The sequence below is a fragment of the Eptesicus fuscus genome, chromosome 17 (genome assembly GCF_027574615.1).
Source record: "Eptesicus fuscus isolate TK198812 chromosome 17, DD_ASM_mEF_20220401, whole genome shotgun sequence".
NCBI classification, from domain to species: domain Eukaryota; kingdom Metazoa; phylum Chordata; class Mammalia; order Chiroptera; family Vespertilionidae; genus Eptesicus; species Eptesicus fuscus.
This window is the reverse complement of record NC_072489.1, coordinates 28,453,826-28,481,164: the sequence shown is the minus strand read 5'-3', so window position 1 is coordinate 28,481,164 and position 27,339 is coordinate 28,453,826. Positions and strand designations below refer to the sequence as shown.

The 27,339-nt window shown below is 38.0% G+C and overlaps 1 protein-coding gene across 6 annotated transcripts in view; it reads left to right on the top strand.

Annotated features, from left to right (window-relative positions):
- The window catches only part of CISD1 (CDGSH iron sulfur domain 1), a 28,849-nt gene extending 2,122 nt beyond the window's left edge, over window positions 1-26,727 (top strand). For 4 of the 6 annotated variants that reach the window (XM_054729258.1, XM_054729259.1, XM_054729257.1 and 1 more), the window contains 3 exons: window positions 6,728-6,822; window positions 7,820-8,025; window positions 26,327-26,727. In XM_054729258.1, the coding sequence (XP_054585233.1) occupies window positions 6,728-6,822; window positions 7,820-8,025; window positions 26,327-26,416 (391 nt within the window). In that variant the 3' untranslated portion in view covers window positions 26,417-26,727. The remainder of the gene's footprint in view (window positions 1-6,727; window positions 6,823-7,819; window positions 8,026-26,326) is intronic. The other 2 variants (XM_054729256.1, XM_054729255.1) reach the window with 1 other exon arrangement.
- The last annotated feature ends 612 nt before the right edge of the window (window positions 26,728-27,339 follow it).

The window sequence follows — 27,339 nt, the reverse complement described above, 5'->3', positions numbered from 1 at the left end:
CTCTGTGTTCTGAAAGTAATAGGGCTTGGGGGAAAAAAAGGAGAGAAAAAAAACAAAACAACACAAAAACCTGTTTCCCCCTTCTCACGTTTAAATCACCGTGGAGTTTGAACGTGTATTGCCTGCAACCCTGAAGGGATGCATGACTCATCACATCTTAGTTTTGCACATATTTTTAAAGGGAAGAAACCCAATCCGAGATCTTAAGTTTTCCCAGTTTTTCATGATGCCTCTGGCATCTGGCGCTTCCTGGCTGTAGTCCAGGAGAGAAGATTGAAAACCGAGCTCTCGGAGTCTTTCTTTGTTTTTTTTGTTTTTTTTCCAGCCTTGCTTCCCTTGTGCTAGTACCTAGCGTTTGGAAGTGTCACTTCACAGAAGGTCCAATTAAAATTAAGAGACTTTCTAGAAGACTTTCAGTTAATGTGAACTTCATTTCATAACAGTTCTTGGTGGTGTTATAACTATTAATATATACTGAGCACCAGCTGCACGATACATGTGATCTCTCTGCCCAGTATAAAATGCCACACCTCAAGGTTTGGTTACCTGTAACAGTAGTTAAGTAGAGGTAAAGAGATTGTCCAGAAGTTAATTAAAACTAGCCCAATTGATTTATTCAGTAAATATTGACTACCTAGAATGCCAGAATCTGTAAAAGGTTCCTACTAATTTGAGCCCTAATTCTGTAATAGATTCTATACATTGGAGAATTCCACTTATGTTGCCAAAGTTACTGTTAAGAGTGAGGGTGACAACCCATGACATCTTTAAGTTACTAATGAGGTATATAGGAGGTGATTATTTGCAAAAATTATTTCAAAGGATACTCATCTTGAGTCTCAAATAGAGGCACCTCGGTGCATTTAAAGTAGGGATTGGTTTTTGTTTGTGTTTTTTTTAAAAACCAAACCTGTATTTTCTCAGGAATAAGACTATTATGTAAAAGAAGATACTCGTGTGACTTGAGCCACTGGTAATTTTTTAGGAAGACAGTTTGCATTTGTGTGATAATGGATGGAAAGATTCCAAAATGTGGCCTTAAAATGTGGAGTCATTTTGTATAAACGGGCTCTAAACTCTGGTTTGGTGGCATACTATTGAAATGTGAAATAGGTGAACCCTAGTGCTTCTTAATACTACATCTTTCTTGCAATTAAGACATTTGTTTTTTGTATTGTTTTGTGTGTTTTTTTAATCTAGGGGAATCTAAAAGTGACTTTCCCATTAGTTTGCAATTTTCTAAGGGGTAGGAAATTGCTTGGTGAAGAGGGTTATTAACTTAAACTTGAAGTACAGTTGTTATAAGAAATAGTTGTGGACTGACTGTCCGGGGTTCGATTCTGGTCAAGGACACATGCCTGGGTTGTGGGCTTGATTCCCAGTGTGTGGGGGAGGAGGAAGGGGGGCATGTAGGAGGCAGCTGATCAATGACTCTCTCTCATCATTGATGTTTCTATCTCTCCCTTCCTCTCTGAGATAATAAATAAATAAATAAATAAATAAATAAATAAATAAAACAAATAAAAGCATAACGCTTGTTGTGAGGCTTCTGAGAAAAGGCCCAAAGCCTTTGTAAATCTTTTCTACCAGCACCTTCTTTCTCAGATATAGTTATGTGGCAAAGTAGAGACAGAGATTGTCTTGGGAATCCACCTTGTAATGATTAGCGCTCAAATTGTTCTCTCAAGTTTTAAACCAAACCTATTAGTTTTTACAGATTGAAAATCATTTTAGATCATTTGATTTTGGGGGAGATGACTATGTCTCTTCTTAGTTAAATAAGTTAATAATTAGCCCTAACCAGTTTGGCTCAGTGGATAGAGCGTCGGCCTGCGGACTCAAGGGTCCCAGGTTCGATTCCCGTCAAGGGCATGTACCTTGGTTGTGGGCACATCCCCAGTAGGAGGTGTGCAGGAGGCAGCTGATCGATGTTTCTCTCTCATCAATGTTTCTAACTATCCCTCTCCCTTCCTCTCTGTAAAAAATCAATAAAATATATTTTAAAAATAAGTTAATAACTATAAAGGGCATAGAATAGTATTTGACAATGGTAACCATGATATAAGTATATGTATGTGTGTGTGCATACAAAATTCTTGTTTATATTCAGAAGAAAATAATGAGTGGGTTATAAGTAAAAGTGATGGGCATCAGGCCAGGAATGAATCTGGGAGAAGTAATAAGGATGAGTGACTGGAATTGATATCCAAAGATCCCAGTCATTGAAATGGCTCTTGACCATTTGGTCTATTATACCAAACTTTTTTTTCCTTATTGGGGTATAAGTGACATGCTCATACCAAACTCACTTTTAATTTTATCTCAGATATTTTATTGTAGTTTATTATAGTTTCTATCATTAAATGGCTTTCACTACCAAGGAGTCACTAGTGACTCCTCCTCATACCTGATAGATGACTTTTAGGAAGTTTGCTAAATATTTTGCTCCTTGATACCTCCAAACTCATTGAATCAGTTCTCATCTGTAATCCCTTCCCTTAATTGAGTTCTTTCTCCACATCTTCCAGTTGCCATTTTCTCCTGCTTCCTTAAACTCTTGCCTCACTAATGATATTTATTGATCTAAGTCCTGTCACTCAGGTTTTCTTCTCTTCAGCCCAAAGCAACTCATAATTCACCCTCATCTTTAAGAAGAAAAAAGAGCCAACTTAACCAAATACAGGGTATTAAATGTATACACACTTTAACAGCTGATAGCTCAATTTTTGAAAATGAAATGGATTGTTTAGGAAAAAAATTTTAAATATATCTTTATTGATTTCAGAGAGGAAGGGAGAGGGAAAGGAAGATAGAAACATCAATGATGAGAGAGAATCATTGATTGGCTGCCTCCTGCACGTCCCCTAATGGGGATCAAGCCCGCAACCCAGGCATGTGCCCTTGACCGGAATCAAACCTGGGACCCTTCAGTCCAGTCCGCAGGCTGCTGCTCTATCCACTGAGTCAAACCAGCTAGGGCTGAAATGGATTTTAATAAACACTGCCTTTATAATTATTCAAAGTGTATGTATTCATTTTTTGGATCACCCTCTATTTTAAAAGGCCTTCCTTAATCTGTCCCCTCAAATCACTTTTTTTTTCATACTTTGCTTTATCCTAAGATTACAAAATAGGTGTTCATCTATCTACCTTGTGTTTTATTATTCATCCCAAACCTTGAATGCTACAATGTGTGTAACCAAAACTAAATTTCATAAATTCTTATTCTCTAACTTTTATATCCTTGTTTATTTTACTAAAACTATTTCATTTGGGTTCAATAAATTGATTGAGTCATTTAAAGTAACTGTTTAATGGTTTAGTTTCTTGAGAAATAATGTATAGATCTGACAATAAAAAAGAAGCTCCTATGCATTATAAACAAATATCTAGGAGCTTAATGAGATAGAGGAAACAAGATTGGTGGTGAGCTGATATTTCTTGGAGCTGAGTAAATGAAAGTTCATTAGAATATTCTCTGTGTATGTCTGAAACATTTCATAATAAATGTTTTTACTTTAAATCTCAGGAAATATTTAAATTTCAAACTTTGAAACAATAGATTAAGATGAGGCCAAAGATAAGTTATTTGGTGTAAGAACAATGTGATAGCCTGATGGAGGCGTAAACTCAAATTAACAATCTATTATTTCTTCTTACACAATTTATATTGAATACCACCTGTATGCCAGGCCTTGAGGGAAAACATTACCAGGTACAGCCTACCAATGTGGGGGAGACCTAGGGAGGGAAAGATTTAAACACAGCTCCCCTCCCCCTCTCCTGAGATGAAAGGAACATTTTGATTCTGTGGCAGTTGACGTTGGGCTGGAGTGAACAGTTTGGGGCAGAAAGGGACTAAAGGAAAAGAAGCAGGGTGAGATTTCTGTGTAAATTAAAGCAAAATAATCCCCACACTAGAGAAAATCAGAGGAATGGGTTATAAATAATGGTGTAGAATTTGGGAACATGTTCATATTTTCTCTATCTCTGAATAATTCTAACAGATAAAACCAGAGATTATACAATAACAGGCCAAGGGAAGAGTAAGACAGGTAGGAATTATTTAGGGATGTATCTGTATTTTGTTCTTTATATTGGCTTACGGTATTTGTGTAGATAGAAAGCATTGTTGAGGAAGGTTGGATAAGCTGGGATTTGATCCAACTATAGGAATACTGTACCTTGAGAGATGCCTATAGAAAAATGGAAGTGAACATAAGTAAGCCAGAAGAGACAGCCGGGCCGATGTGGCACAGAAGTTAAGCATTGACTTCAAGGTACCTGCCGGGATTGTGGGCTTGGGACGTGCACGAGGCAGCCGGTCAATGATTCTCTCTCATCATTGATGTTTCTCTCTCCCTCTCCCTTCCTCTCTGAAATCAATAAAAATATATTTAAAAAATAAAAATAAACCAGAAGAAACAGAAATAATGTCAGGAAGTTGTCAACTGAAATATCTTTAAGAATTGGATCTTAGCCCTGGCCGGGTAGTTCAGTTGGTTAGAGCATCCTCCCTGTATGCCAAGGTTGTGGTTTCCATCAGTGGTCAGGGCACATACAAGAATCAACCAATGAATGCATAAAATAAGTGGAACAGCAAATCAATGTTTCTCTCTTTCCCCTTCCCCTCTCTCTAAAATCAATCAATCAATCAATAAAAATTTTAATTGGGTCTTGGTAAAGTCCCTGTTGCCTCTGAGGTTGTATTTATTCTTAATATATACTAACAAAGACTAAATGTTACTTTGGTTTTCAATTCTTTCTCTATTCTAATTGTTGGCTTTTGAATCCGTCATCATTCTTATGTATCTTCATATAGTTTCCTTTTCCTTCTTTTCCCTAGTTGCCAGTGGCATCCATAGCTTTTTGCCAGAAAAGGCTGTTTCAGGCTGCAGTAATGAAATCATAAAGAGCATTTTTCTTATTCTGGGAAATTTTACATTTGTCTCTAATGAGATTAGAGAATTAGAATTTGGGGAGGAAGAAGAAGAAATGGAAATTCTTTTCTTAATACCTTCTCTAGTTCTGTAATTCTAAAAAAAAAAAAATTCACTGGAGCAAATACAAAGCCATTTTCCTAGCATGCATGTGCTTGTGTGTGTGGCATTTATGTAGGGTCACAGAGTGCCTGTTTTGATTCCTCATGGAACAAGCACTCTTGGGTGATACCTAGAGCTGGTTCCCATTTCTTTCATTTGCTGTTGCCTCTGTTCCATGTCAGTTATTCTGTCATTTCTTCCCCATCAAAAAATCCAGGGGAAGTAAATGTTTAAAAAAAATAAAAAGGTTACCATATGGATTAAGTTGGTAATATGAGATAAGAAAATAGAAGAATGTTTTAATGAGTAAAAAAGGTTCTTTTAGCCTATTATAAGTTTCAGGTAGAAAATCCTATCAGATTCTCTTTTTATATTGTGAGACAAATTAATACTAGCCAATTGGGGTTATTCTTTGGGTCTCAGGCTTTTTTGTAATATGTAGGCACCATTAAAATAAATCAGAGATTGCTTCATGATTCACCTAAAAAATAGAGTGTAATTAAGATCAACAGCATTTAAGGAATTGTGTTAGTCTTTCAGGATATTCCCCCTTTTAAATTTCTTCTAAAGATAATGTTCAGCAAACATAACTGAACATATACTATACAAAGCAATATTTTAGCCCATTTTGTGATAAGTACATTAACTATTCAGAGTGGCTTTCTATTAGCAAAGAAGTAGATTGCCATAGCTCCTGACTTAATTTTCTTAAGGAAGCTCCAAGGTAAATAATGCATCAAAAAGAAAGCTCATTGGCCTGACGGCGTGACTCAGTGGTTGAGTGTCGACCTGTGAACCAGGAGGTCACGATGCAATTCCCGGTCAGGGCACATGCCTGGTTGTGGGCTTGATCCCTAGTGTGGGGCGTGCAGGAGGCAGCCAATCAATGATTCTCTCTCATCATTGATGTCTATCTCTCCCTCTTCCTTCCTCTGTGAAATCAATAAAAATATTTTTAAGATAAAACAATAATCATGAATGAAGCTAGAAATTAGAGCAAAGTTTCAGCCCTGCTTGGAATTGCCATAGGGAAATACTATGAAGCCGCGCTAAAATTCAAGACAAATCTACACAAAATGTTCAGTTAAAAATACTTTAGTGAGGCCAAAGGTTTGAAGCTGTCAAATGACTTATTAACTTGTTTTCTTAGTCATGCAGCACCTGGGAAGAACATAGCATTAATGTTTATTTTAAGGGATTATAGCAAGGAGGAATGGAAATGTTGGAGGAAGGAAAACAAACTAAATTACTTTGTAGAGAAAAACACTGTAGTTGAAAATAGAATACGAGGAACATGCTAATTAGAAACATTGGTAAAAACTAGATTATTAAATAAGCTAAGAGAAGACCAAGATAAAAGAAACTAAGTGTGAGAATGGTTATTCTTTTCCATAGAATTTTGTAAGAATAAGTTCCAATTTTATGTAAGGCACGGGTGGGTACGGTGGTTAATCACATTAGTGCAATAAGACATTTGACTCAATAGTGCAAATTAAGCCATATAGGTAATTATTTATTGTATGTTTTTATTTGGCTTTGGAATGTGTTTTTTTATACTTATCTCTCTAGGGCTTTATTTGATAGTCTGGGAACTTATTTCAAACACTTATGAAGATCTGACTCAGGAAGTGCTGGGAAGCAGTCCAGTGTGTTTATCCTGACCCCTGTTCAACTTTTTCCTGCAGCCCACTCCGTGCTGGGAATAGACAACTGTCCTCTGAGGCTGAGGCTAACCAGACTTTGCAGAACTTTCTCCTCTCCAACAGTCTCTGGATGTGGGGTAGTTGTTAAGTGCTTGGGTTTCTAAGGGCTCCTTGAAAAAGAAAGCTATGTAGGAAAAATAAATAGATGGCCTGTTAGTCAAGCAAATAACTGAGTAGAAAAATGTCATTACACTTATTTTTCTTATTTTTTCAATTACAGTTGACATTCCATATTATTTTATATTAGTTTCAGGTATACAGCTTAGTGGTTAGACAATTATATAATTTACAAAGTGATCCCATGATAACTCTAGTTCTCACCTGGCACCATACATAGTTATGACAGTATTATTGACTATATTCCCTATCCTGTGCTTTATATCCCTGTGACTATTTTGTAACTACCAATTTGTACTTTTTATTCCCTTCGCCTTTTTCACCCAGCTCCCCAGCCCCCAAAATGTCATTAAATTTAAAATGAAGTTTGTAGGGAATTTAGATAATCATCCACTGATGGATAATGAAAAATCGGAATTTATTAAATGAGAATATAACTGTAATTATATTACTCATGTTTAATATGAAATTAGTCCATTCTGATTTTTATTTTAATGAGACGGCACTTTGAAATTTTAAAAAAACAACTTTTTTATGACTTTGAAGCCCAGAATCATGTCGGATTTATTCCTTTGAATGTTTACTATTAAGGGTGGTTTTGTATGTATTTTTTAGAGCAATTGGTATCTATAGACTCACATGTTATTTTAAATCTTTTTATGAACTCTTTAAAGATATTATTAAGCCTTGCTTTTCTCCATCTATAAAATGATTTTTTAGTTTCCCTCTTCTATCGTAATTTAGCTATCATTGCTATGGGCTGGGGAAAGTCTTAACAAAGTTTTACATCAGTGTGTTCTGACCATAAAGTTAATATTAAAAACCAACTTCGATTATTGGGATGCTTAATGCTCAAAAATTGGATTTCCTGAACATTATATTAGATTATTAGTGTATATTTTATACATATTTATCAATAATTTTGATAATTATTCCTGTTTTTCTTCCCTGCTCTAGTTGAATGGATCGCAGCAGTTACCATTGCTGCTGGGACAGCCGCAATTGGTTATCTAGCTTACAAAAAATTTTATGTTAAAGATCATCGCAACAAAACTATGGTTAACCTACACATTCAGAAAGATGACCCCAAGGTCGTACATGCTTTTGACATGGAGGATTTGGGAGATAAAGCTGTGTACTGCCGTTGTTGGAGGTCCAAAAAGGTGAGGAAATAAGTCCTTTATATAAGTACCATCTTTAATGAAATACTTCTTTTTAAACTATTCTATCAAACTGGTATCACCAGATAATGTTAAGGTAGCCAGCCCTTTTCAAAAATTTTTTGATGGATCCTGTTCTTCTCTGTTTTTCTTATACTCTTCAGGAATATAGTTACTAAAATGTATAACCACTGCCCCGCTGGTTTGGCTCAATAGTTGAGCATCAACCCAAGAACCAGGAAGTCACGGTTCAATTCCCAGTAAGGGCATATGCCTGGGTTTCAGGCTTGATCCCCAGTAGGGGGCATGCAGGAGGCAGCTCATTAATGATTCTCTCTCATTATTGATGTTTCTATTCCTTTCTCCCTCTCCCTCACTCTCTCTGAAATCAGTAAAACACACACACACACAAAAGAACGGTTTAAAATAAAATGTATAACCACTATAAAGTAAAATTACATCATATTCTCATTGAGTTCAGGTGAACGTAACCATATTCTTAGCCAAAGATGAGAAAGAAATCTCTTTATTTACTCGTAAAGATTTCCTCCTCAAGTGGATCTTAGCCTCTGCTATCCCACGAGAGGATGTATGCAGCCTAAACACAGAAACAGAAGAGATAAAATGTTTTCTTGAGTTTTCAAACTCCTGGATTCTAGGAAAAGTTTTAGAAATTTCAAGAGAAAGTTTGGGAAAAGTAGCCTTGACATTTTTTTGTCTGCTAAACATATTGACCCTGTATCCTAAACTTCCTTTAAGCTGCAGCTTCTATAGTTAAATGTCTAACATTGTATTTTTTAAAATCGTACTTTCTTTTGTGAGAATTGCATTTCATCAGGTTCCCTTTGGAAGTATCATCTGTGATACCCGCAGCTTTTAGACAGTGATGACAGCTACTGATCTAAAGATGGTAAATTACCCTTCTAAGGTCACCTTGAAAAGCTTCATACACTGACTGACTTTCTGAAGGCACATTATGTGAGGCACCTCTTCCTGTACTGGAGAGCCATTATCACAAGTCAACATACCACATAGGAGGCACTGGGAAGCATATTCCACCAACTCCCTTCTCCCAATACAATTGATGTTGCATAACCCAGTGCTATAGTGCTTAGATTATGTCATAGTGTCTAAAAATGCTTAATGAACATACGGAATATGAACCAAAAATTAATAGTGCTATTGCAAGTTGTATCTTAAGAACACTATTCACTTGGAATGTGGGATTGTTCAAAAGTACTAGTGGGGTTGCTAGAAAATAATCCCCAATAATAATCTATAGACTAGATCTGGTTTGTTTTTTAAAAATTATGCCTATAATAAGTTTCATTCTTTCATTGCTCATCAAAATATAGAAAGTAATACCTGTAGAAATGAGGGAATTTTTAAGTCAGAGTTGTAATAGCTCTTTAGTCAGTGATTTTAAATAGTTCATTTAATGTCTACTCTATATACATGCATGGCAAAAGTAGTAAAACAGCAGGTATCATAGATGTGTATAGTGGATACAGTACAAGGGCTTTAAATAAAAAGAAGAGTTACATTGTGGGCTAGAATTTTCTGGGAAGGTATAGTGATATATATATGGAAGTTAAATTGCCCAGAAATATTGGTGGCATTTGAATAGACTAGTAGGTATTGGAAACATTATCAAAACCTTCTGGAAAGAACTCATATGGGCAAAGGTGGGATCAATAAAGAATCTAGTCTTGTCCTTGCACTGTCTGCCCCCAGAAATAAATCAAAATTGAAGAGCGTCTTGAGTGTACCAGTGTGAGGAGTTTGTGCCTCCAGACTTGGGGAGCTCCTTGTCAGGGGTTTCAGACATAAAGTTAAAAGACTTATACCAGAGTGCTAGGTATGGGACTGGAAAACAACGAACAGATAGATACATGAAACATTTGGAGGGAAGGATCAGCCAAATGCAGTGATGATTTTTGTCAAAGATTGGGGAAGATCAACTGACGCTCACTGAAGTATCTATGCATTTGAGTTTGTAGAGATGGTGCCATTAACAGAAATAAGGAATTCAGGGTGAACAGCTGGTTTCCTAGGACAGTAATAAGGAGTTTTATTTCAAAGAGTGAACTTAAGGTGATGTTTGAATGGAAATGTACAGCAGACAACTGAAATGTGGGACTAAAATTGAGACATCAGGGTTAGAGATAGAGATCAGCAAAACTGATGAGTCAAGCATAGGAATGCAACCAACAAATCCTGGATACAGATAAAAATCAAGGGCTTAGTATGAACTTTTAGGGAATTTTCTGCATTTTGGAAAGAGGAATAAGAGCCAACAAAGGAGATTAAACGGGCCAGAGTTAAGAAGAAAACTAAGAATATTTCAGCTTCCCAGTGGAAAGGGGGAAAGTTTCAAAGATTTGGTTGTCAGCATGTGTGAAAAGTCAACCAGGTGAATAGACTTAGTCAATTGACCTTTTGGTGTCATTTCAACAAAATAGAATAGAAGCTGTGTCCAAGTGATTTCAAGTATGACTTACTAATAAATGCTAAAGTCAAATCTTCAGTAAATGTGAGTGAATGGAAAGAAAAAGAAATGAGATGACAGCTTTAGTGGACTCTAAACCTTAGCTTTGAGGTCAAGTAAAGTGTGTTTACCTTGGTTGGGTTTTCCCAGAAGGTAAAGCGTCAATAAAGCAAATATATTCTTTCATGGACCAAGATCTCAAGTATTTCAGGAAGAATCACAAATAGACAGAAGGTGGTGATTTGAATGTTTATTAGACTTTATAGTTCAACATAACATTCCAGGATTATTCTTGCATCATACAATTTAGAATTTTCAGATGGTTAAACAAGGGCTTACCATTTCCCATAGCTGGACTTTAAGGAAAGGAATGCCAGACCAATCATTTTATTTTCAGTCTTTTTTGTGTGTTTACCTTTTATGCCATTAATGATCCTCTTTGCATCTAGAATTTGTCATTTTGGAATTTTCACTGAATCTTGGATACTTTTTATTCCCAAAGTGAATTAGGAGTTCACTTTGAATATTACTCAAGTTAATGGATGGTCTTCTTCTTCAGACATCTTTGGAAGCTCCCCACATTCTTGAGGTTCCTAAGGTTGTCATACAGGGGCCAAGTCACACATTTATATGTCAATGCACAGACTTATAATTAATGCCTTTGATTAGATAGGAGTTACATTCAGTAATTTTTTACACTCAGTAGTTTTCTTACTTATACAACCCAATTGTTTTATAATAAAACTTAAATGCCTTTTTTACCTATTTCCAAAAACATTATATGTAATATAAACTTTCAAATAATCCTAATTACAACCACTGGTTTGTTGTATGTACATTGAGTGGCCAGATTATTATGACCTCTGAATGCATAATAATCTAGCCACTCAGTGTATATCCTATATAATAAAAGGCTAATATGCAAATTGATTGTCCCCTCGACCAGGAGTTCAACCAGCAGGCAGGCTGGCCAACTGCCCATGCCCCCTCCCCTAACCAGGCTGGCCGGACCCCACCCATGCACGAATTCATGCACTGGGCCTCTAATATAAATATATATATATATATATATATATATATATATATATATATATATGTATGTGTGTATGTGTGTGTGTGTGTGTGTGTACTGTATACACACACACACACACACACACACACACACACTGAGTGGCCAGTGTATATATACTGTATGTATTCATTTTTTAACACACTTCATTCTCCCTCTTCCCCCCAGAATTGGTATGCCCTCTGCTGTTTCAGAAACTGGCCTGTTTCATAATATTTCACCGAAGGGCTCTCCATATGTACAGTGAGAAGGAAAGGAGCCAATAGAGAGGAAATGATTAAAGTGACTACAGGGGAAGATGCTATTTCAGACAGTGGTGTCTTGAAAGAAGGTGGAAGGAAATGAGACTAAGCCCAGATGTGAAACTCAGCCTTAAAAAGGAAGATAGTCTTACTTTCCCAACAAGATGAGGGAACCTTGATGTAAGAGAGAAGAGTATGCAACATAAGTCTTACAGATTCCCACTCCACCCCACCCCCACTCACCTCAGGCAGGTTAGTTACATCATTTGCTGAGTTCTGTTGTAGGCAGAGAGAAAAGTGTTTTAGTACTCACTGATTCCAAGTCAAAGGATGGGAGAAAATGAAGCTTTAATTTAGAGAGTTGTTGCTAAATATTTAAGAAAACGAGATAAAGTTAGGATTTAGTTCAATTCATAGGTGAAAAATGAAACTTTAAAAACAATTAATTGAATTAGAGACTAATATTCACAACTGTGTATTACAGAGTCTGCTGAAACAAATTTTCCCCCTAAAATCACCCTCATTTTTATTAATGAGCCAAATTAAGACCAATTTATTTACATTAAGTTTAGTTTCAATTTGGCCTGGTTATTTGCATAAACACAATAAGAATAGCAATTGATTATATAGGCTCTTTTTAATTTTTTTGTTTATTCATTTTTTAAATATATTTTTATTGATTTCAGAGAGGGAGGGAGAGAGAGAAACATCAGTGATGAGAGACAATCATTGATCGGCAGCCTCCTGCACACCCCCTACCAGGGATGGAACCTGGGACCCTTTGGTCCGCCGGCCGACACTCTATCCACTGAGCCAAACCAGCTAGGGCTAGGCTCTTTTTTTTAATGTTTTTTGTTGTTGTTGTTGTTTTTCATTTCTGGGAGGAAGGAAGAGGGAGAGATAGAAACCTAAATGATGACAGAGAATCATTTATGGGCAGCCTTCTATACACCCCTTACTAGGGATTGAGCCCACAACCCAGGCATGTGCCCTGACTGGGAATCAAACCCTGACCTCCTGATTCATGGGTCAAAGCTCAACCACTGAGCCATACCTGCAGGGCTATATAGGCTCTTTAAAATCTGCTTTGCTGGAATTTCATGATTGAGCTTTAATTAGTCCCTCAGGGCAAAGAAGCTGAGCCCCCCACCTAGTTGCTATCAGGTTTTTCTGCAATACCTATAAACTTGGGTAAATTCCTCAAATTGAGGTCCCCAATGACCTCTCCTTGAGGTTCCAGTTGTTGGGCTAATGACCTGTAGCCCTGCTTTTCATGTTCCCAAAGCCTTGATGCTTTAAGAGGCCTGGGAGAGAGATCAGCCACCCCTCCAAGGGAAGGGAGAGTCCCTGTTAAGTCATTCCTGAGGCTCCTCAGAAGTTGGTACCAAAGATTCCTGGTGACCTTTGTCTTGGCCAGTCAGTCAGAGACAGCACCTCGGGCCCTGTCATCCTTCTCTAGGAATATTAGAAAGTGCCGGGTGTCCCACGTGGATGGGTTAGGCTCTCATTTATCCAGAAAATGGTTCTGTTCAGAACCTCAGAAACCAATTTCAATTGAAAAGCCAAAGTTAAAAAGCAGCCATCCTTCTTTCCCTGTCCTTAGTTATCTTGACCCTTACCTATAGCCTGGGGTCTCTCAACCCTTAACCCTGGCTCCACCTCCAGGATTTCAAAGAGCTCAAAGTCAGCCTGAACTTAACTCCAGATACAAAAGAAGGAAGAGAAAGGGAAGAAAAGAACATCCTTCCAACCAATGGGCAAGGATCTCTCTCTCTCTCTCTCTCTCTCTCTCTCTCTCTCCCTCTCCCCCCCCACCCCCCCCCGCCCCCCCCGGAACTAGTAACCTGACAGGGAAAAGCTCCAGGGAAGGGCCTTGTGTGATTTTACAGTGTTCCTTGAAGGTCGTTCTGCCGTGTGGTCTAATGAGCATATTAGCTCTTTATTATATAGGATTAAGGATCATGAAGTAATTTCAATAAATATATTCTATTGAAATGTACAAAGCAGTCCTAAGAAATTGCTAATCTTATTTTGAAATAGCTCATTTTGACTTTTGGTTGAAAAGAAAAATGTTTAGTTGTTCATAACTTAAAATAAGAAATCCCTAATGCATAAATATGATGGGAATACTTAACCTTCACGTGAAGTTTGGGAGATGATTCTGATTTAAGTCAATAATTCCTGTGGTTAAGTGTTAATAGAAAGTAGTATTAAAAGATATCAGTGCCTCTGAACAAAATGGTTTTTAATACCTAGTTTACATTTTAAAGGCATAAAAGCATTATACACTTTATTTTTTTTTTAATTACTTTATTGATTAAGGTATCACATATTTGTCATCAACCCCCTCCCCCCGTTCCCTTCCCAATCCCCCCCACACGCAAGCCCCCCCGCCCCCCTGTTGTCCGTGATCATTGGTTAGGCTCATATGCAAGCACACAAGTCCTTTGGTTGATCTATCTCCCTTGTCCCCACCCTCCCCTACTTTCCCTCTGAGGTATGACAGTCTGATGGATGCTGTTCTTGTTCTTCAGTCTATGTTGTTCATCTTTTCCCCTAGATGAGTGAGCTTATGTGATACTAGGAATACACTTATAGGAACTGAAAATGAGACAAGCAATAATGGTTATGCTGAGAGGCAAATGAATCAGTCTGTAGTGAGTTTCTTTCTGGGCCAACAGTTCTTTTGAGTCCCGGTTTCTATGTCCAACAGTTGTTAATGTGTTCATAACAGCAGTGATATTTCAGTTCTGGATGGTGGACAAATGGTGGTATTGCAGGTCTGACCCTCTCTGGTTTGGTCCTGGGTAATCTGCAGTGACGCATATCTGCTGACTGCTAGTATGGCAAGGCATCGCCAGAGTCTTCCATCTCTGGACTGTTTCTCTTCTGACTTCATGGCTGGAGCAGTCCTGTCAATTCCTCTCTGTTGCAGGAATCCACATGTCTCGGAGTTGTTTTCTGAAAATATACAAACATATTCTCGACCAAAAGTTAATAAAGGAATATTTTCTATAAATTTGATTTGCGATCCTTTTTCATTTTTTTTTGCCCAAATGATTTTCCTTTGGCTTGTTTTGACACCATGTATGTTTTACCTGGGTGACTTGCTGTTAGCATTACAAATGAAAGTTAATTTTCTAAAGTAAAAATTTTCTAGATGTAATTTATTTGCAGGATATTTTTCCTTACATGATATTCTTCTACTATCCCCCCTTTTTTGGTTTAAATATTGGGAGGCTTTTGGAAATTTTATGCTGTAATCTTGATAGCTTTTAAATTTTACTTTTTTGCACTAAAATGTGACTGCTTTAGGTTCATTATATGTTATGCAATTTTACCATGAGATGAACTATCAATAAAAATTTTAGTTAACACTTTAGTAACAGCTTTTTTGTCCAGTACAATTGATTTTTCTAGAGTATTTGCTTATTTTGATTGGCCAATTTAAATTAGTCTGAAAACTTGACTACTATTTTACTGTCAAATTTAATATTCTAACAACCATCTTGTTTTACCCTGTAATTATTAGTGGAGAGGATTATTTGCCTTCTTGAGTAGGCCCTGAGCATTCCTGGTGCTAGGCTGGATTTAGATATCCTAGACCCCAGTTCCCTGGATCATGGGTGCAAGACATCTCCATCAAGTCTTGTTGCGGTGAGAGGGCATCTGCTGTCGGCCAAGTCTCTGTTACCTGGGTCCCGATTTGAGCTGGGTATGTGAAGCTGAGCAGCCATGGGGGCAGGAGATCTCCTTCAGCAGGGGTGAGGGTTCAGGCCCCTGCAAACTTGGGGGGGGGTGAAGGTTTGTGCCCCACCTCTGTTGACCCCCAAGTTCTCTCCTGATGGCCCCTGTGCGACTGTGCCTGTCTTAGGTTGTTCCTTCCCTGAGGAATCTTACCCGTCTCTGGCTAACCAGCCATCCTCCGGGGCCAAGCAGGGTGATGTGAGGTTTAGTTCTGTCTCCTTGGTCGACTATGCCCCCATGGCCTCCGCGCCCAGCACCTGTCTTGGGATCCCCTCGCCTGCTGGCAGGGTCCCAGCACTGATCACATATCTTGTGGAACCCAGGTTTCTTCTCCAAGGAGGCCCAGCTCACCCCACTGGGCGAGAGACACATCCATGGTACCAGCCATCATGAGGTTTCACCCTTGGCATGAACAGAAGCTCAGGCAACAGCTGTGGACAATTGGATTGTGAGAAGCAGGTCCCTCTTGGCTAAAAGGGCAAGAGGGGCCAATTTAGAATGCTCAGGTGCCTTCCCAGGGAGCCCTCTACATAGTGGAAGGGATTAAACCCTTTCATGTCCTTTTTAAATTGCTGCCAGACATTCAAAGAATTAGTTTGTAAGTTTGTTTGGGGTAATTATATAATATGCTGTTGTAATTCTAAAATATCTAGAGATGTGTTACGTTTGTCTCTAAGCACCAAACAGATGATCCCACCCCCATGGATGTGAGGAATTATTATATGTAATGGGGGTGATCCAAGTCTGGGAAAATTTTTAATGACAGTGTAGAATAATATCATGTAAGGATATTCTTTGTTCTAGTCCATGGCAGTACCCTTTCAAACTGGCTGTCTATTTCTTTTTGTATAGACAAGGTCTTGGTTACATTTTCTGCACTTCTACCACGGGCAAGTAGTGATAGTAGTGACACCCTTTCTTTGGTGTCCACACAGGCCAGAAACCTCTCTTTAATTTTACACACAAAGGGGCATTGTTTTGATTTTGTGTCATACAAAAGGGAAGCTGGGTGGAGACCCCTGTGTATTTATACTTTCTTGCCCCCCCCCCCCCCCCCATGGACCTCCTGGATAACCAAGGTGTTTGGTATTATTGGTGACTACGTTAGTCAGGGGATCAGCCTATATGAGTGGTCTTACCCATGAAGAGTCAGGAGTATAAGTCCAAAATACTTACCCTCTTGTCCCGGGTGAAATTACCTTACATCTGATGATTGCTAGCATGGCTGGAAAGGCGTTCTCGTGCATTCTTGGGTTTCTGGTTACCTCACAATTTCTTCCCTGAGGTTTGACATTCTGATTGATGTTTCTCTGTTTCTGGATCTATTTTTTCCCCCATCAGTTTATGTTGTTCCTTATATTCCACAAATGAGTGAGATCATGTGATATTTATCTTTCTCTGCCTGGCTTATTTCACTAAGCATTATGTTCTCCATCTCCATCCATATTGTTGCAAATGGTAAGAGCTCCTTCTTTTTTACCGCAGCATAGTACTCCATTGTGTAGATGTACCACATTTTTTTAATCCATTCATCTGCTGATGGGCACTTAGGCTGTTTCCAAATCTTAGCTATGGTGAATTGTGCTGCTATGAACATACGGGTGCATACATCCTTTCTGATTGATGTTTCCAGTTTCTTAGGATATATTCCTAGAAGAGGGATCACTGGGTCAAATGGGAGTTCTATTTTTAGTTTTTTAAGGAAACTCCATACTGTTCTCCACAGTGGCTGCACCAGTCTGCATTCCCACCAGCAGTGCACAAGGGTTCCTTTTTCGCCACATCCTCGCCAGCACTTGTCATTTGTTGACTTGTTGATAATGGCCATTCTGACAGGTGTGAGATGGTACCGCATTGTTGTTTTGATTTGCATCTCTCTGATGATTAGTGATTTAGAGCAGGTTTTCATATGTCTCTTGGCCTTCCTTCTGTCTTCTTTCGAAAAGTTTCTATTTAGATCAGTTGCCCATTTTTTGATTGGGTTGTTTATCTTCTTTTTGTTAAGCTGCATGAGTTCCCTGTAAATGTTGGAGATTAAACCCTTATCGTTGACATCATTGGCAAATATGTTCTCCCATGCAGTGGGCTTTCTTGTTGTTTTATTGATGGTTTCTGTTGCTGTGCAAAAGCTTTTTATTTTGATGTAATCCCATTTGTTTATTTTCTCTTTAGCTTCCATTGCCCTAGGAGCAGTATCAGTGAAGAAGTTCTTTTGGCATATGTCAGAGATTTTTCTGCCTGTAGATTCCTCTAGTATTTTTGTGGTTTCCTGTCTTATGTTTAAGTCCTTGATCCATTTTGAGTTTATTTTTGTGTATGGTGTAAGTTGGTGGTCTAGTTTCATTTTTTTGCATGTATCTGACCAATTTTCCCAACACCATTTATTGAAGAGACTGTCTTGACTCCATTGTATGTTCATGCCTCCTTTATCAAATATTAATTGAGCATAGCGATTTGGATCGATTTCTGGGTTCTCTATTCTATTCCATTGGTCTATATGTCTGTTCTTGTGCCAATACCAGGCAGTTTTGAGAACAGTGGCTTTGTAATATAGCTTGAAATCTGGTATTGAGATCCCTCCTACTTTATTCTTCTTTCTCAGGATTGCTGTAGCTATTCTGGGTCTTTTTTTATTCCAGATGAATTTTTGAAAAGTTCGTTCTAGGTCTGTGAAGTATGCCATTGGAATTTTAATGGGAAGTGCATTGAAAGTATAGATTGCTTTGGGTAGTATGGACATTTTGATGATGTTGATTCTACCAATCCATGAACATGGTATGTTCCTCCATCTGTTTATGTCTTCCTCTATCTGTTTTTTCAGTGTTGTATAGTTTTCCGTGTATAGGTCTTTTACCTCCTTAGTTAAGTTTATTCCTAGGTATCTTAATTTTTTTGGTGTGATGGTAAATGGGATTGCTTTTTTAGTCTCTCTTTCTGTAAGATCATTATTGGTGTACATAAATGCCATAGATTTCTTAGCGTTTATTTTGTATCCTGCTACTCTGCCAAATTCATTTATTAAGTCTAATAATTTTTTGATGGAGTCTTTAGGGTTTTCTATGTACAGTATCATGTCATCTGCAAATAAGGACAGTTTTACTTCTTCTTTTCCAATTTGGATGCCTTTTATTTCTTCTTCTTGTCTGATTGCAATGGCTAGTATTTCCAACACTATGTTGAATAGGAGTGGTGATAGTGGGCATCGCTGTCTTGTTCCTGTTCTTAGGGGAAATGGTTTTAGTTTTTGCCCATTGAGTATGATATTGGCTGTGGGTTTGTCATATATGGCTTTTATTATGTTGAGGTATGATCCTTCTATTCCCATCTTGCTGAGAGTTTTTATCAAGAAAGGGTGTTGGATTTTATCAAATGCTTTTTCTGCATCAATTGATATGACTATATGGTTTTTATCTCTCAATTTGTTTATGTGATGTATGATGTTTATTGATTTGCGAATATTGTACCATCCTTGCATCCCAGGGATAAATCCTACTTGGTCATGGTGTATGAGCTTTCTGATGTACTGCTGGAGCCGATTTGCTAGAATTTTGTTGAGGATTTTGGCATCTATGTTCATGAGGGATATTGGCCTGTAATTCTCTTTCATTGTGTTATCTTTATCTGGTTTTGGTATTAGGGTGATGCTGGCTTCATAGAAGGAGCTTGGGAGTGTCCCTTCTTCTTGAATTTTCTGGAATAGTCTGAGGAGGATAGGTTTTAGCTCTTCCTTGAATGTTTTGTAAAACTCCCCTGTGAACCCGTCTGGCCCTGGACTTTTGTTTGCTGGAAGTTTTTTGATGACTGCTTCAATTTCTTCCATAGTTATCAACCTATTGAGATTTTTAGACTCTTCCTGAGTAAGTTTTGGAAGGTTGTGTTTTTCTAGGAATGTGTCTATTTCCTCCAGGTTGTCTAGTTTGTTGGAATAGAGTTGTTCATAGTATTTTTTGACAATCCTTTGTATTTCTTTGGGGTCTGTTGTTATTTCACCTCTTTCATTTCTGATTTTGTTTATTTGGGTCCTCTCTCTTTGCTTCTTGGTGAGCCTGGCTAGAGGTTCATCAATCTTGTTTATCCTTTCAAAGAACCAGCTCTTGGTTTTGTTGATCTTGTGTATTGTTTTTTTGGTCTCTATGTCATTCATTTCTGCTCTGATCTTTATTATTTCCTTTCTTCTGCTCACTGTGGGCTTTTCTTGTTGCTCCCTTTCTAATTCTTTGAGTTGTTGAGTTAGATGATCTATTACCATTTTTTCTTGTTTTTTGAGATAGGCCTGTAGAGCTATACACTTCCCTCTCAGGACTGCTTTCATTGTGTCCCATAGGATTTGCAATGTTGTGTTTTCATTGTCATTCATTTCCAGGATGTTTTTAATTTCTTCTTTGATCTCATTGATAACCCAATCATTGTTTAGTAGCATGCTATTCAGTTTCCAAGTGTTTGAATTTTTAGGAATGTTTTTATTGTAGTTTATTTCTAATATTATTCCATTATGGTCTGAGAAAATGCTTGATATGATTTCAATCTTTTTTAATTTGGGGAGACTTTGCTTGTTACCCAAAATGTGGTCTATTTTTGAAAATGTCCCATGTGCACTTGAGAAGAACGTATATTCCATGGCTTTGGGGTGAAATACTCTGAAGATGTCAATTAGGTCCATCTGATCTAGTGTGTCATTTAGAGTTGCTGTTCCTTTGCTGATTTTTTGTCCAGAGGATTTATCCATTGATGTCAGTGGTGTATTAAAGTCCCCTACTATTATTGTATTGATGTCGATCTCTCCCTTGATATCTTCCAGGAGATTTTTTATGTATTTGGGCGCTCCTGCATTGGGTGCATAAATGTTTACCAGAGTTATATCTTCTTGCTGGATTGCTCCCTTTAGTATTATGTAGTGGCCTTCCTTATCTCTTATTATGGCTTTTACTTTGAGGTCTATTTTATCTGATATAAGTATCGCAACCCCAGCTTTTTTCTCATATCCATTTGCCTGAAAAATGTTTTTCCATCCCTTCACTCTCAGTCTGTGTGAATCTTTTGCTCTAAGGTGGGTCTCTTGTAGACAGCAGATATATGGGTCATGTTTTCTTATCCATTCAGCTACCCTATGTCTTTTGATTGGTGCATTTAATCCATTTACGTTTAATGTTATTATTGATAAGTACCTGTTTGTTGACATATTTTTCCTTAGTGTTTATGTTTCTTCTTGCCTTTCTCTATCTTCTTTTTACAGCAGCCCCTTTAGCATTTCTTTCATTGCCGGCTTGGTAGTGATGAACTCTCTTAGCCCTTTTTTGTCTGTGAAGCTTCTGATTCCACCTTCAATTTTGAACGATAGCCTTGCTGGATATAGTATTCTTGGATTCAGTCCCTTGTTTTGCATCACTTTGTATATTTCAGTCCATTCCTTTCTGGCCTGGTGTGTTTCTGTTGAGAAATCAGTTGATATTCTGATAGGAGATCCCTTGTAGGTAACTTTCTGTCTCTCTCTTGCAGCCTTTAAGATTCTTGTTTTGTCGTTGGTGTTCGTCAATTTAATTATGATGTGTCTTGATGTCGGTCTTTTGGGGTTCAACTTGTTTGGGACTCTGAATGCTTCTTGGACTTGGATAGTTTTTTTCTTGTCAATATCAGGGAAATTTTCTGTCATTATTTCTTCCAACAGGTTTTCTAGTCCTTGCTTCTCTTCCTCTCCTTCTTTTATCCCCATTATTCGAATATTGTTTCGTTTTTTGTCGTCCCAAAGCTCCCTTATGCTCTCCTCTTGCTTTTTAAGCCTTCTTTCCAGTTGCTGCTGAGTTTGTGTGTGTTTTCCTACCTTGTCCTCTAATTCGCTGATGCGGTCCTCAGCCTCTTCTACTCTACTCTTTAAGCCTTCCATTGTGTTCTTTATTGCAGCTATGTCGTTCTTCATCTCCTCTTGGTTTCTTTTCATGTTGGTGACGTTTTCATTCAGCTCCTTATAGTTCTCATTGAGTTGTGTGTATTTGTCATCCATCCGTTTAAACATCCTTATTACGAATACTCTGAATTCTTTTTCTGTTAAGCTGCTAGCCTCAAGTTCATTTAACTCCCTTTCTGGTGATTCTTCCTGTTCCTTCCTTTGAGAATTTCCTTTCTGTCTCCCCATGTTTTCCTGTAATGTTTTGATTGTAGTTTCAATTGCTTTGCTACCCAGGTTCTTTTGGTGATGGTGCTACTGATGTAATCTCTCAGTTCTCCTGGGCTTGGTAATCTAGTGTAGTTCCCTACTTGAACTATTTGGGTTCTCTTGATGTAGGCCTGAGAGTTTGAGAGGCACAACTGCAGTGTCTAGAGGTCAGCAGTCGTGGAGGGTAGTATTCCAATTTTTCTGTCTTGCACCCTAACTTGAAATTACGCTTGCCCAGTGGGGACTCACAGTGGCTCCAAGGAACCGTCTGTCGGGGTGATGTGGTTCGGGGGGCCTGCACTCTGGAAAGGCGTGACTGTGTTGCCCAGAGTTCTGTAGTTGTGGGTTGGGCAGACTCAGTTTTTAATGCTGTACCTGTGGTGGATAGGTGCTTACTCCCAGTGGCAGCTCAGAGGAGCACCCTCGGTAAGTTTGCCAGCGAGGCACACTGAAGCACTCTCTTATACACTTTAAAAGCATGAAAGTTTATTAACAAACTAGAGGCCTGGTGCACGAAATTCGTGCACTGAGGGTTGGGGCATGGGGGGGTCCCTCAGCCCGGCCTGTGCCCTCTCACAGTCCGGGACCCCTCGCTCCTTACCGCCCACCTGCTTGCTGCTCCCTACCGCTCGGCTCGCTGCTCCTTGGTACTGCCGCAGCGGTTCCCACCACCTCCACTGCACTCGCCAACTGTGAGCCCGGCTTCTGGCTGAGCAGTGCTCCACCTGTGGGAGCGCACTGACCACCAGGGGGCAGCTCCTACATTGAGCATCTGCCCCCTGGTAGTGCGTTCATAGCGACCAGTAATTCCACCGTTCGGTCGAATTGCATATTAGGGTTTTATTATATAGGATAGGACCTACTACTCACTGCTTTTTAAAGAAATATTTATTTTTTACTTGTTTACTTTTAAGAACATGTGAAACATGTAAATTTCAGTTTTTAGGCAGAAACAGATTATTGTAAAAAGTATATTCTCTCTCTCTTTTTTTTTTAAATCCTTACCCAAGGACATGCTTAGAGAAACGGAGAGAGAGAGAAAAACATAGATTGGTTGCTTTCCATAGGAACCCCAACCAGGGATCGAACTGCAAACCCAGGTATGTACATGAACTGACCAAAATCAAACCGACAACCTTTCAGTGCACAGGCCAACACTCAACCAACTGAAACACTCCGGCCAGACTATATTCTCATTTCTGATGCATGGCTTTCTTAATCTTTATAAGATTTTCTTTATTTCTCTATACATTTCTCTCCTGTTCTTGATTCTATATATGGAGAAAAGTAATTTGAGGAAATGAATTAATTTTCTAGTATTTTTAACAATGAGTTTAAAAAATAAAAGTGAAGCATGCTACATCAATAAGTTATTTGAGGCTTTTTTAAAACTGATATTTTGTTCTCCAGAAATATCTATATATATAAAAGGCTAATATGCTAAGTATCCCTCTCTCCGTCCTACCGGTCGCTATTACATGCACTGACCACCAGGGGGCAGACACTCAACGCAGGAGTTGCTGAGCTGCAGTGACTTGGCGGCAGCAGTTCTCGGGTGATGCACCCCAAAACCAAAGAGGAGGGAGCCCAATTCCTCGTTGGGCCACGCAATTCCACCTTCAGCTGTGGGTTATGTTGTTGCTGGGGCACTGTTGGCCCCGAATCTGGTTTACATTCCACACCCTGTATGACAACTTTGCAGAGTGCCCTCTTGCACTCAGGGACCCCACAGGGCATGTTGGAGAGACAGTTTCAGCCCGATCCCCACAGGCCAGACCGAGGGACCCACCTGCCTGAGGGACCCCACTCACTCCGCAGATTCCTTTCAAGCCTTTTGAGCCGCAGCACCACCCCAGGTGCAGCCAGCTGGGGAGGGACTGTGGGAGGTTGCCTCCAGGGCATATCTGGCCCAGTCCCGCCCTGCCAGCCACCTTCTAATTAATTTCCTTTCAGTGTGCACGAATCCGAATCTGTGGACCGGGTCACTAGTGTTTTATAATCTGTGTGCATAAAACTCTACAGTGACATGTTTTATGTGAGCTATTTATAAAAATGGAGTCTTTTACAATGTAAACTTTCATTCTCACTGTAAAATCATGTGTTTGTTTATCAAACATATGCCACTTTGAAATGCTGTTATTTGCTGTAGAATACATTTTAGTTTTTGGGGGGGTTTTTTTATGGCCTCTTTCCTCATCTATCCCAAAAAACCTGAAAGCTTGGGTTCATGTTTTTGCTTAAAGGACTTGTTTTTAACATGAATAAACTGTGTACCATATCTTATTGGCCTAAAAAAAGAAATAATGCAAGCTTCATATATATTACATTTATATTGCCCCAAGATGGAACTTATACCTGGATATAGAAGGTACTCTGAAAACCTTGAGGTTTTCTGTAATTTTTAACTAATTTACTGCTTCTCAGAATTATATACAGATAGTAAAATTAAAATTGAATTTCTTTAACATCAGAATAAAACACAGAATAAAACCATATCAGAATATATTGCAGCACTAACTAAATATTATTTTAATTTTTGAATAGACACTTCTAATATCAATGTTTAAGATTATATACCATCGTTGTCTAGTTTCAGGTATCTGAAATTATATTCCCCTTCCCTGTGAGTAATCAGGTGATTTTACTCTTAAGGCCAAGACTTGTTACTGTACTCCTCTAAATTTCTTTCCATGCAATAGTGTACCTTATACTAAACATGAAACTCTAGATTAAATGAAACAGGTGCTTGCTATCATTGTTTGACATGAAGTAGAAGTGAAGCTATAAATATAGAAGGAGAGAAACAAAATAATCTAGTGATAATTGAGCCTTCTAAGTGTAAAATCCTGAGGCGACAACTAAAACACTGTTGAATACTTATTTTTATTATCTAACAGTAGGAAGGATATATTTGCAAAAACCAATGATACATACACAGAAAGAGGTCATGTATGAAAATATACCTAATTATAATAACCAAAGAACCTATAAGACAGAAATAATCTTGTCAGAATATACATGAGACTTGAGAATGAAAACTGCAAGAGGAGTAAAATAGGATTTGGAAAAAAAAAAAATTTTTCATGTTTATGAGGAAGAATAAATAGGTAAAGTTTAAATAAAGTTAGCTAAAGGATAAATAGGAAAGGTTTAATAAAAAATAATAATATGGCTCGGCCAGCATGGCTCAGTGGTTGAGCATTGACCTATGAACCAGAAGGTCATGGTTCAATTCCTGGTCAGGGCACATGCCTGGGTTGCAGGCTCCACCCCCAGTAGGGAGCATGCAGGAGGCAGCCAATCAATGATTCTCATCATAGATGTTTCTATCTCCCCCTTCCTCTCTGAAATCATTAGAAAAGTATTTTTTTTTAAAAAGAGTAATAATATAGAGGAAAACTAACCCAATTTTAAGCTTATTTTAATCAGTTATTATCCCAGTAGAGTAGGTTGATGAATATAATAATATCAAACCTATATCTAGGCATTGTATATTTTATTTTGATAAAATTATGAAGAAAGGTATAACAATCTAGGATGCAACCCCTAATAATATTGAAGCAACAAGATCTAGAACAGCATTTTGCAAAGTGTACTTTATAGAACGTTGTGATTATGGGTAAAGTTAAAAGTGCCCAAAGTCTAGTCAGTTTGGAAGAGATTGGGGTAAAATAGAGTTTTTTATAGCAGGACCTTTGTAAAATAATAATGTATATTGTGAATCAAAATAGCTTTGTATGTGGGTTGTGTTTGTAAGTTTTTTAAACACAGAATAAAACCATATCAGAATATATTGCAGCACTAACTTCTTTTGAGCATACTCTGGGAAACACTTAAAATTTTTTTTGTCCTTTTCCCTCCCACTGGACATCAAAATATCAGCTATATCTAAAATGTGAAATCATGAGCCTGGCCAGGTTGGCTCAGTGGTTGAGCATCGACCTATGAACCAGGAGGTCATGGTTCGGTTCCCGGTCAAGGCACATGCCCAGGTTGCAGGCTCAATCCCCAGTGAGGGGCATGAAGGAGGCAGCCAATTGATGTTTCTGTCTCATCATCATTTCTATCTCTCTCCCTCTACCTTCCTCTGTGAAATCAATAAAAATCTATTTGAAAAAAAAATAAAATAAAATGTGAAATCATGAAACGAAATGTGAATCTACCATATTTCTAGAAAAAGAAGTCTCCATGAAGGATGTTAAAAGGAGAAATGTATGAAAGGAAATGTATGATGCCAAAAAGGCCTATTTGTATGAAAATAGGAAAATTAAGGGCATGAAAAACTAAGCAAAATAAAAAGGTTTAGGGAAAAAATTGTACCAAGTTGATCAACAGAGGGATCATATACAAATTGACCTTAAATAAATGAACTTAGGCTTTTACACATAAGTAGGCAATGGATATAGCCAGTTCACCCAAAAAGGAATTGTAACTAGTATATAAACATGGAAGGGTTTTCAAAATCCATACTCAAATGTCACAAATGGGAATGCTATTCTATATTCAGTTATCATGATATATATGTGACTTGACGGTCACCCCCACTCTGCCAAACATGATATTGACTTTGTGATTAGACATTTTACATTCTCTTTTTCTCTTCCCAGTTCCCGTTCTGCGATGGAGCTCACACAAAACACAACGAAGAGACTGGAGATAATGTGGGACCTCTGATCATTAAGAGAAAAGAAACCTAGATCGACAGTTTCCATGCTGCAAACCAAGTCGTCCTGATTGTTTAATTAGAATGACTACCACTTTAGTCTAATTCACCTTCTCTGGGTTCTAGATGTGGTATATTACAAACTGCAGCTTTCATATTCATGTCATTTGCCTTACTTGTTGAACCATCGTGGTGCACATTTGTTTAAACAAAGGAAAAAGTGAAACTGACCTCATGGCCTGTGGGTTATTTTGGTTTTGTAAGGATCCGTTTGCATTTAATATAATCACATTAGAATGTAGTTGTATGTTCAAGTTCACATATTAAATTATTCTCAAAATCGTGTATGTGCAGATTTACTTACAATTTTCAAGAAAAATTACCACCTTTTATTAGTTAACCTAGAAAGTAAATTGGGTGTGGTTAAGCTTACATTAGTCTCTTAAGACTTAACGCAATCTAGGGATAACCTGTTAGGACCTTGATTTTCTTCTTGACAGTGATAGTGACACTGAGAAAATATGGCTGCCATGTTTTCCCAGTTTTTAATCAAAATGAACTTTGAATGTTATTCTGATTGTTTAGAAATGGGCCAGGCAATAATAAAGGGGTGGTAACTTCTTTGTACTAATCTTCATGGATATTTAATTGATCCATTAAGGTAACCAATAGTGGCTATTTAGATCACAGAGAGAAGAGACATAAGTTGTCATGAAGAATGTCTTAAAATGTTCCAGAATTCTAGCCCAAGGAGTGGCAAGCACTTGATATGGGGACATTTAATTGGAGCATGTAATATCAAATCTCTCGAACACAAAGCCACACATCCATGACAAATAGTAATCACAGGGCAAGATCAAAGGTGTGAAAACATTTTTATTTCCCATGTCGATAATTAGGCATATGACTGATTCTAGTAAAACTATTTGAGGGAGAAAAATAAGAATTATATCCTCT